At 32.5% G+C, this 12229-nt stretch overlaps 1 protein-coding gene across 2 annotated transcripts; it reads left to right on the top strand.

Moving 5' to 3' along the window:
- The first annotated feature begins 7793 nt into the window (after positions 1-7793).
- Positions 7794-11713, top strand: LOC108997736 (receptor-like protein 7). Of its 2 annotated transcripts, none has more exons than XM_018974115.2 (3): positions 7794-7897; positions 8005-11374; positions 11512-11713. In XM_018974115.2, the coding sequence occupies exon 2, from the start codon at positions 8068-8070 to the stop codon at positions 11338-11340; it is 3273 nt and encodes a 1090-aa protein (XP_018829660.1). In that variant the 5' UTR covers positions 7794-7897; positions 8005-8067; the 3' UTR covers positions 11341-11374; positions 11512-11713. The 2 variants fall into 2 exon arrangements, with proteins under 2 accessions (XP_018829660.1, XP_018829661.1); XM_018974116.2 differs by having other exon boundaries at positions 11520-11651.
- The last annotated feature ends 516 nt before the right edge of the window (positions 11714-12229 follow it).

Here is a 12229-nt window from a genome sequence, read left to right as displayed (position 1 = left end):
TGCAAGTGTAGAGGGCATTCTACACGGATTCTTTGTAGTGGTACTGCTCAAATGTGTAATAGGTTTTTATCTCCACCTAAAGGAGGTTGAATAATGAACTTGGGAATCCTCAAAGGGTAGCTTGAGGCGAGGACGTAGGCAGTAGGCAGTAGGCAGTAGGGTTCAATCTCATTAAGATACTGAGTTTGCTTCCTCTTACTTTTACTCTTTATATTTATTATTGCTTCGTATTTTGTTCATATTGTGTATTTGGTTTATAATTACGAATTTTTAAATCCAACCCAATTCACTCCTTCTTGTGTTAGTCATCTGGGCAACAACCCACAAGTTCTGCTTGAGATTTGATAGAGCTTGAAGCGTCGGGCAATGTAATACAAGATTACATATCTACATTCATAATAGTATGCAATGCACCTACCATGCATTAAACAATATGCAATATTCGTATCGGATATTTTTTTTTATCAATACTATATACCAGAAGTAATATATACCAAATAAAAAACATGCTTCATAAAATTAATTCACATATTAACTGATATCTCAAAGGTTGCAGTATTCGTCCAATAGGTCTGTAACGTTAAAAGTACTAGACGAAGCGATCCATAAAAAATGAGCAACCTGCTCTTATTTTTTAACGCAAGGATTTCTTTAAGTTAGTTCCTAACTCTCGGTGTATGATAGTATGCTAGTTAATAAATGTCAAGCAAGTAACTCGTGTTTTATTTAAATTCTCGTTAAAATTTGCAGTATTTATGTTATGTCATGATGTCATTTGCCATAAGCATGAATATTTGTCACATACTAGAAACATTTTTCATGAAGCATGCGAGTCTATCAAGAATGAAAAGTTAAGTTTTTATAACGATCCAAAATGTTAGGATGGGGGATTATCCTACTGGAACTCCTATATCCACCTTAGAGTGAATAAAATGAAGTGGAATCTCCTAGTTGAAAAATAATCGTCAACAGGATTTCAATAGGATCAAAAGATCACCGGAGCGAAGTAAACAAAATCTAACGCTGGTGGGTGTTATTCACTCTTGGTAATGGAAATATCATGAGGTAAGACTCTGATAACATACTCACAACTGGTGGATGGACCTATGATGTGATGCGGTAGCTAGTAGGAGTAGACGGTTTATTGGAAACCGTGGAGCATCCGCCTTTTGCAAGAAGAAGAATATGAATGAACGAAATAGGTTTTATGAAACCAAGCATGTTTTGAAGTACAAAAACTATCATTGATGTTATGTTTTGTAAATGCAAGATCATTTACCAACAAAATTATTGAAGCACAAGGGAAAGCTCATGAGGTAAAGGTGGAAAAATACATAAAAACTGAGTATAATTGTCAATATTATCATTTGAATTATCTTGTGGATTATTACCATACTACTTACTCCTCTACAAAGAAAATATGGAAAGCTTTAAAGAGTAAACATGATAGGGAAGAAGCCGGAGCAAAGAAATATACATCAAGTCACCTCTTTTGATATCAATTGGTAGATGGAAACTTTGTTGCCGAGTAAGTGCAAGATTTTTAAATGATTGCAACTGAAATTAAATCTGAACGCATCAAGATTGGAGAAAATATAATTTTTTGTGGCATCATTGACAAGCCATACCACCTTAATGCACCGGAGCAAGTTTCAAAAGTTCATGCACCACAAACAAACACACGGATCGTTGGAGACCTTAATTGCATGTATTCGCTTAGACGAGGAAGCTAGAGGCCAAGATGCTTTGATGATTCAAAATGGTAATAGGAATTCCACAATAAAGGAAGATTTAATTTTTGAAAATGGTGGCTTGCCCAAAGGCCAAAATAAAAGAAATATTCAATTGAAGTTGGAAAAAAAATAAAAAAGTTTAGTCGATCTCATAAAAAAGGCTTTCCAAGTCAAAAGAACAAGAATGAAGGTCCCCTTCACAAAATGAAGCTTGTTTTGTCTGTTGCAAAAGTGGGCACTTTGCTCAAATTTACACGTTTTAAAAGCGAGAAAATAATCTTCAAGTTAATGTTGCTGAGGAGCCATTTGTAGTAATGATTAGAGACATTAACATGGTTCACTTTTTTGAAGGGTGGTGGGTAGATTCTAGAACGAATAGGCATGTCTGCTTTAATAAAGATTGGTTCAAAAACTATACTTCGTTTGAGAAGAGAAAATTGTTATACTTGGTAATTCAAGTAAAGCCAAGGTTCTTGGGAGTGGTGAGGATGAACTGAAATTCACCGAACCTCTATACACTATCTTTGAGGAAAATTTTGATGTCAAATTTTGTATTTAACAAGGCTAGCTTCAAACAAACTATAGTGATCAATATGTAATTACCAGAAAGTAAAGCAAGCATAATGCTTGTGATGGAATGTTTAACTTGAATGTGGAGAATAAAGAATCAAATGTTTCTATTTATATGCATCATTCTTTAAATTCTTGGTATCCATATTTATGTCATATTAATAGTAGATATGTTGCAATTATGAGTATTTTAGGATGAGTTCCCAAATTGAGAAAACATTTTAAAAAATGTTAAGTAATTTGTAGTCAAGCAAAAATTAAAAAATAGACCATAAAAGTGTTGGAAAAAATACCAAATTATTGAATTATAGTTCAAACTTATCTAAGTGAATTTGAAGGAATTTTATCTCGTGGGAAGATATATATTTTATCACTTCCATGCTTGATTTTTTGAAATACACTTATGTTTATTTATTATAAACTGAAAAGTGATACCTTTGAAAAATTCAAAGAGTTCCTCAATGAATGTTGAAAATCAATTTGGTAGGAAGATTAAAAGATTTAGAAGCGATAGGGGCTGAGAGGATGATTCAAATGATTTCAATTCATTTGTTCAATCTATGGGAATTATCTATAATACTACTGCAGCATACTCATGCATCTAACGGTTTGGTTCAAAGACAAAATAGAATGTTAATTGTGTTGAAAAATGCAAAGCTTATTGGTTCTGGAGCTCTCTCAAGTTTGTGGGTTGAATCAATTTTGACTGTTTGTCATATATTAAGTAGGATGCCTTATAAAAATTCAAAATCTACACCCTTCAAGTTATGGAGATGGCATAAGCCAAGTTTATGCCATTTTAAAATTTGGGACTGCTTGGCATTTGTTGAGCTAACATATCCTAGAAGACTCAATTTAGATGTTAGAAATATTACTTGTACTTGTGCCTTTCTTTGATAAGCAAAAAGTAGCACAACTTACAGATTTTTGAAAATAATGTGCTTTTTGAGGAGATGCAATTTTTCACGAAGAAAATTTTCCTTTTAAATCCAAAAATAGTGGGGATAAAGTACCTAAAAAAAAGACTTTTTCTTAGGCTAAATCTTCTACTCCTTAACAAAATCAAAAAAATTCTGAATTAACAAATCTCCACACCTCTCTCACACTACTCGTGGGACACTCTCTCCCTACAAGGATGCCATTTTCTTCGACCTCTCATAAGTTCAATTTTTTTTATTATATTGAGAGTTATGTGAGGCCATGAGTAACTGTATAATCACCAAACAGAGTGGATTTCACCTCCAAACGAACTGTAGATGTAAACTTTTATGTTGAAGCACGTAAATCTATGTATTTCTCACTTTATTTATATTTTATATGTTTATTTATTGTTTACTTCATGGATCATGAGCATTCAACTACCGTGTCAACACCTAATCCATCATCACAGTCCATTAGACTGTATTGTTAGGCTACGATCATGCCGGAAATTTGCATTATAACACACTTCCAACATGGAAACAATTTTCTAGAATTGAACATTCCATTTATTTATTTTTTCTAATATGTATATAGAATTGAAATGATATACATGAACTGTTATGAAACATGTCATGATATATGATATTCTCATGACTTAATTAACAGTTCCAAAATTTCTAAAATGTTTTGAATAGTACAGGTTTGGATAGTAAAATTAGAATTTTTTTTTTTTTTAGATGAAAGTTTAAAATATTATTTTTGAATATTATTATTGTTTTGAAATTTTAAAAAATTAAATTAGAATTTAAAAAAGTTGAATTCTTTATTATATTTTGTATAAAAAATTTAAAAATTATAATAATAAAATAAGATAAAATAAAATGAGAATTCTATTTATCATTATATATGCCAAACCTGCCTGCAAGATTTCTTGTTTTCACACACACCAAGTCTTCATCCAGATGGTGGTCCTGGTGGATTTAATTGTAAGACTTTGGAAGTCAAGCAGAAAATTATTCTTTTTATAATTGTCTCCGGAAATAACGTCACAACTATAATTTGACGAAGACTAACTTTTCAAATACGTTGCACCCTCGGATATGCTTTTCTTTTGATTTTAGGGATTCTGATGTCAAGTGTATTCCACGTACAATTCTCTATTATTTTTCCATCATGTCATTGAAATATATTCTATTTATTATAAATAAATTTTTTAAATTAAAAATTTTATGGAATGAGAATGAGAGAATTAGATTTAAAAGGAAGATGGATTGCATAGGGAGTCTAGTACATAGTTAATAAATAAGAGTAATTTTATATACAACCGTGAAGTGCGTAGACGCTGCGTAATCGTTTTGAAAAAGTATGAGATTCACTATTAAAAAATTAATTTTTTTGATGTGAATCCCATATTTTAATTACGTTTTTCAAAACGATTACGCGGCAATTGCACAATTCAAGGTTGTAAATATTTTTTATCATAAAATAATATATTGACACGAACGTTTATCCTATTTCAATTAAAAAAATATATACTTTCACATCTCAATGAACATGCATAGAATTAAATTATAACAACCATAATTGAAAGTACTTATAAGTAGAAATGCTACTGTTGTATTTGGTAGGAAGTTTAAAAGATTTAGAAGTGATAGAGGCTGAGAGGATGATTCAAATGATTTCAATTTATTTGTTCAATCTATGAGAATTATCTATAATATTGCTGCAGCATACTCATATGCATTTAACGGTTTGGTTCAGAGACAAAATAGAATGTTAATTGAGTTGACAAATGCAGAGCTTATTGGTTCTGGAGCTCTCTCAAGTTTTTCGGTTGAATCAATTTTGACTATTTGTCATATATTAAGTAGGGTACCTTACAAAAATTCAAAACCCCCTTCAAGTTATGTAAGCCAAGTTTATGCTATTTTAAAGTTTGGGATTGCTTGGCATTTGTTAAGCTAACATATCCTAAAAGACTCAAATTAGATGTTAGAAGTATTACTCGTACATGTGCCTTTCTATGATAAGCAAAAAGTAGCACAAGTTATAGATTTTTGAAAATAATGTGCTTTTTTAGGAGATAAAGGACCTATAAAAAATATTGTTTTTCTTAGGCTAAATCTTCTACTCCTTAACAAAATAAAGAAAATTTTGAATTAACAAAGCTCCACACCTCTCTCCAGAAGGATGACATCTTCTTTGACCTCTCTTAAGTTCAATTTGTTTTCCATAGTATTGAGAGCTATGTGAGGCCATGAGTAACTGTATAATCACCAAACATAGTGGATTTCACCCCCAAGCGAACTGTAGATGCAAACTTTTATTTCAAAGCATGTAAATCTCTGTGTTTGTCACTTTATTTATATTTTATATGTTTATTTATTGTTTACTTCATGGATGAGCATTCAACTACCATGTCAACACCCAATCGATCATCACAGTCCATTAGATTGTATTGTTAGGCTACGATCATGCCGGAAATTTGCATTAACACACTTCTAACAAGGAAACAATTTTCTAGAATTGAACACTCCATTTATATATTTTTTCTAATATGTATATAGAATTGAAATGATATACATGAACTGTTATGAAACATGTCATATATGATATTCTCACAACTTAATTAAAAGTTCCAAAATTTCAAAAATGTTTTGACTTAGTATAGATTTGGATAATAAGATGAGAATTTTTGGTTTTAAATGAAAGTTTAAAATATTATTTTTTAATATTATTATTTTTTTAGAATTTAAAAAAGTTGAAATGGAATTTAAAAAAGTTGAATTGTTTATTATATTTTGTGTGGAAATTTAAAAAAATTATAATCATAAAATGAGATGAGAATTTTGTGTCTCATTCTACGTGCCAAACCTACCTGCCAGACTAGGATAACATCACAACTATTATGCGATGAGGACCAACTTTTCAAATACGTTGCACCTTTAGATACGCTTTGCTTTTGAGTTTAGTGATTCTCTTTTCAAGTGTATTCTACGTACCATTCTCTATTCTTTTTTCATCATGTCATTGAAATATATTTTATTTATTATAAATAATTTTTTTAAATTAAAAAGTTTATGTGATGAGAATTAGAGATCAATTAAAGAGAGAGATCAACTGTAAGATAATCAGTAAGTGGAATTTTATTTAGATTGAAAAGGAAGTCTAGTACTTAATAAAATATATCGACGCGAACGTTTATCCTCTTTCAATTAAAAATATATATACTTTCACTACATCACAATGAAGATAATCTAAGACTTAATTGAAAGACTTTCAAAGTCAAGCATATATACCAGCTGCCAACTCACGTCCTTCACTTGAACTAAAATAATTGTAATTAAATATAAATATATTTGAAAGACTTTAGGAGACGTTTGGATTTGAAGATGACTTGAGATGAGTTGAGATGGATTGTGAATATTAATGAGATGAGTTGTGAATAGTAATGAGATTTGTGAGTTAAAATTGTTGAATAATAATAAATAGTAGTGAGATGAGTTGAAGACAGTGGCCCGAATCCTGTAATGGACGTTATACTCGACACACCAAGTCTTCATCCACATGGTGGTCCTGGTGGATTTAATTGCAAGACTTTCGAAATCAAGCAGATAATTATTCCTTTTATAATTGTCTCCGGAAATAACGCCACAACTATAATGCGAACGAAGACTAAGAGATGTTTGGATTCGAAAATGATTTGAAATGACTTGAGATGAGCTGAGATGAGTTGAGATGGATTGTGAATAGTAATGAGATGAGTTGTGAATAGTAGTGAGATTTGTGAGTTAAAGTTACTGAATAGTAATGAATAGTAGTGAGATGAGTTGAGATGAGTTGAGATGAGCTGAGATGACTTGCGAATCCAAACAAGCCCTTTTCAAATACTTTGCACTCTCGGATACACTTTTCTTTTGATTTTAGGAATTCTCTTGTCAAGTGTATTATGCGTACAATTCTCTATTATTTTTCCATCATGTCCTTGAAATATATTCTATTTATTATACATAAATATTTTAAATTAAAAATTTTATGGGATGAGAATGAGAGAATTAGATTGAAAAGGAAGATGGATTACAGAGAGAGTCTAGTATGTAGTTAATAAAATAAGAGTAATTCTATATACAACCGTAAAATATGTAGACGCTGCGTAATCGTTTTGAAAAAATATCAGATTCATTATTAAAAAATTAATTTTTTTCATGTGAATCTCATATTTTAATCACTTTTTTCAAAGTCATTACGCGACGGTTTCACCATTCACGATTGTAAATATTTTTTTCTCATAAAATAATATATTGACGCGAACGTTTATCCTATTTCAATTAAAAAAATATATACCTTCACATCTCAATGAACATGCATAGAATTAAATTATAACAACCATAATTGAAAGTACTTGTAAGTAGAAATGCTACTGTCATATTTGTAATTATGCTTGTGGAAATATTAATGCAATTACTTTAGTTGAAGACTTCAAAGTCAAGCATATACCTTTTCAGCCTACTCACGTGCTTCACTCGAACTAAAATAATAAATATGAGCAGGTGAACGAAAATGGATCCCAAATTGAATTTCTAGCCCTCAAAACGTGAAAGAAGACAGTGGCCCGAATCCTGTGACGGACGTTATACTCGACACCTCTTCGAGCGGTGTATCTTCCTGCTATTGTAAGTACCCCAACCGTCTTTTATTTTTGGCAGCAGAAATTGACCGAACTTTGCTTACATTTTGTCTTTTTTTTTTTTTTTCCTGGTTTTGGTGCTGCATATATCAGATTTGCGCTGTTTGCTGTTCAACTCGATCATTATTGTGTGGGTGTCTCTTATTACAGCATTCAATGAGAATTCCAGTACTCCTTTCATGGCTTTTCTTCATGCCCATATGCTTACTTTCTATCAGCTTCTATGTTCCTATGGTTTGCGGCAAATGTCTTAGCAATCAGAAATTCTTGTTGCTCCAATTGAAGAATAGCCTCATTTTTGACAATGCTCTGTCCACAAAACTTGTGCACTGGAACAAAAGCATCGATTGTTGCTCATGGGAAGGCGTGACCTGCAACAAGGGACGTGTTATTGGTCTCGACCTCACCAATGACTCTATCTCATGTCGACTTGACAATTCAAGCAGCCTGTTCAAGCTTGAATATCTTCAGAATCTGAATTTAGCATACAACAATTTCAGCAGTTCTGAGATTCCTTCAGAAATTAACAAATTGTCGAATTTGGTTTATTTAAACCTTTCGAATACTGGGTTTGAAGGACAAATTCCAATTACAATTTCGCATTTAAAAGGATTGGTTAGTCTCGATTTAAGAGCTCAGTTGATGACCTACGGCTACTTTATGTTGATGCTTGAGAATCCAAATCTAAATATGCTTGTTCAAAACCTTTCCAAGCTTACGGAACTTTATCTCGATGGTGTGGATATATCGATGCATGGGTATGAGTGGGGCCCAACATTATCATTTTCACTACCAAATCTAAGAGTGTTGAGCTTGTCAAGTTGTAATCTGTTAGGGCCTTTTGATCCGTCCTTGGCGAATCTTGAATCCCTCTCTGTTATTGATATAAGCAATAATAGATTATGTGCTCCGATTCCTGATTTTTTTGCAGACTTCAAAAATTTGACAACCTTGGATTTCAGTGACAATTTGTTGAATGGCAAATTTCCAGAAAGGATCTTTCAAATTCCGTCATTGAAAAAGGTTGACCTGTCAAAAAATCAAGAACTTGAAGGTTTCTTTCCAGATTTTCCTTTGAATGGATCTCTTCAAACCCTACTCCTTAGCGTTACAAAGTTTTCAGGGTCATTACCATATTCTATTGGGAATCTCAAATTATTGTCTGAACTCGATCTTTCTTATTGCAATTTCAGTGGAGAAATTCCAAAATCAATGGCAAATCTAACCGAATTGTTTCATTTGGAGTTGTCAATGAATAGATTCAATGGATCAATTCCATCATTAAGCATGAGCAAGAATCTGAGAAGAATAATCCTTCAAGACAATGATTTAACAGGTCAGATTACTTCCACTCAATGGGTAGATCTTTTGAATTTGGAGGCTCTTGATTTGAGTTACAATTCACTAGAAGGGAGTATTCCAGTTTCTCTTTTTTCCCTTCCATCATTGCAAGAATTATCCCTTCAAAACAATCGATTTTCTGGCCAACTTGATGAATTTTCAACTGCTCCTTCTTACCTATTGAGTCGTCTTGATTTAAGTCACAACAACTTGGAAGGGAAAATTCCCATGTCTCTGTTCAAAATACCTTCTCTTGTGGAGCTTGATCTTTCTTCGAATAACTTAAATGGCTCTTGGCAGTTTAGCATGACTCAAAAATTAAAGCATCTTACCTCTCTTGATCTTTCATACAATGATCTCTCAATTGAATTTAGTGGAATTAATTTTTCACTATTCTCTTTTCCCAAGTTTTCAACTTTGAGATTGGCTTCTAACAAGTTGAAAATATTTCCATATTTCTTGCGAAACCAATCTGCCTTAAACAATCTAGACCTTTCAAACTGCCAAATTGATGGACAATTACCACACTGGATTTGGGAATTTACTACACTGACCCGCTTAAATCTCTCCAATAACTACTTGATGACTCTAGAAAGACCTTTTCTCAATGATTCCTTCATGGAGGTGGTGGATCTAAGCTCCAACAAACTCCAAGGGCAACTCCCAAGATTTCTCCTACGTTCTGCTAAATACTTGGATTTATCCAGGAATAATTTCCACTCGAGTATACCAACTAGCATGGGTAATATTGTTTTCCTTTTTCTTTCGAGCAATAAATTTTATGGGAGTATACCGGAATCAATATGCAATGCTACACATCTATGTGCTCTGGATTTATCTAACAATTTCTTGAGTGGTATGGTTCCCCATTGCTTACCTAAGATGAGCCGGACTAGACGTTTTGGGGATGACGTAACTAAACTAGGGGTGCTGAATTTAACGCAAAACAATCTCTCGGGCAAAATTCCTGATACGTTTCAAAGCAATTGTGGTTTGCAAACTTTAGATCTTGCTGAAAACCAATTAGAAGGAAAGTTGCCAAAATCTTTGTCCAAGTGCAAATATTTGGAGTTCCTGGACATCGAGAATAACAACATTGAGGATGCTTTCCCATGTTACTTGAGGAATATATCCACGTTGCGTGTCCTTGTTTTGCGATCAAACAAGTTCCATGGACCTATTGATTGTATGGAGTCTATTAATGCCACTTGGCCAATGCTTCAAATTATAAACTTAGCTTCAAACAATTTTAGTGGTAAGCTGACAGAAAAGTCCTTCGGCGTCTTGAAGGCATTTATGGCAGATAAAGATGAGGCAGAACTAGAGCTCATTCATCAAGAGTTTACGATGTATTACCCATGGTATCATTTTGATTATCAAGATAAGCTGAAAATTATTGCCAAAGGTGTATCTCTGAATCTGGTGAAGATACTAACCGTTTTCACCATCCTTGACCTTTCATGCAACAACTTTGATGGGCCTCTACCCAAAGAAATTGGTAAATTCAAATCACTATATGTCCTCAACTTGTCTCATAATGGTTTCACAGGCAATATTCCACAATCTTGGGGAGAATTAAGTAATCTTGAGTCACTAGACTTGTCAAGCAATAAGCTTACTGGTGAGATTCCTGTTCAACTTGCTGATGGTCTAATTTTTCTGTCTGTCCTCAATCTTTCGTTCAATCAATTGTCGGGAAAAATTCCAGAAATCAAGCAATTTGCAACATTCCCAATATCTTCCTACAAGGGGAACATAGGATTATGTGGCCTTCCTTTGGAAGAACATTGCACAGGTGATGGGCCCGGATTTTCAACTCCAACATCTGAAGAATCTGACTCGAATTCTGGGATTGGAATTGACTGGAACTTCTTAAGTGTTGAATTGGGATTTATTTTTGGTTTTGCAATTGCTGTTGGGCCTCTTATGTTTTGGAAGAGGTGGAGGATGTGCTACTACAAACATGCTGATGATATATTTTTTAAAATCTTCCCTCGGCTATATATTACAATAGAAAACCGTCGAAGGCAATCACACATGAACCACAGAAGAAGAGCTCACAGAAATCAAGGACGGAGCCATGAGTGATAGCTTGATAGCCATGAGCCATGAATGTTATCAGGTAAGACTTTTTTATGTTTCAATTTACTGAAAAATGAACAAAAAAAAAAAAAAATTACTCATGCAATTGGATGTGATTATTGCTTTAAATGATATATATTGCTTGTTGTTATTAAAAAATAGTACTTTTGATGGTAGATTTGCAGGTGATTTATGGGAGGTCATGAACGGGATTTGGAAGCAAAACTGACTGATGTTGTCTCTATTATATTTTAGCACTCGACTTTTTACTGTAAGATTGGCAATAAGTACTGGATGTATTTTTATATATAGCTAGCTTTAAGTTTCATGGAGTGGATTATTTAAAAAAAAAAAAGAAAAATAGTACTACATTTGCAAAAGTGGATGCAAAGAGTTGACAAAATTCTAAGCAAATGATTGGACCAAAAGTTCAAAAGTTAAATGGTATTTAAAAATAAATTTGAAAAGTTATTTAGTTTGAAGTTGGTAAGATAGCCTTATAAAAATGGTTGAAACCAATAAATATTTCATAATAAATAACATTAGACCGGTTTTCTTAATTAATATATTAATGGAAGAGTGGTCATGTAATGGTTTATAGTATCTTACCTGTATGCTACATGATGAATTGATAATAAGCATATATATATATATATATATATATATATATATTTCATGAGTCCATTCATTTGAGTTTATAAAGAAATTAAAAATGGTTAGCAAAGATGCAAAACTAACTTTGACAAGGATAATTTGGGAATTCTGATGTTATTTAATTCTTTTTTTTTTCTTTTTGCTAATTTTAAGCATTTTACATATTAACAAACAACCTAATTCTACCGCTACAACTAATGATGTTAGGGTAGTACTACAATTTACCGGTATTGGGTTCCCA

Source organism: Juglans regia, chromosome 8 (assembly GCF_001411555.2).
Source record: "Juglans regia cultivar Chandler chromosome 8, Walnut 2.0, whole genome shotgun sequence".
NCBI classification, from domain to species: domain Eukaryota; kingdom Viridiplantae; phylum Streptophyta; class Magnoliopsida; order Fagales; family Juglandaceae; genus Juglans; species Juglans regia.
The sequence above is the reverse complement of the archived record's forward strand: the minus strand, read 5'-3'. Positions and strand labels throughout refer to the sequence as shown.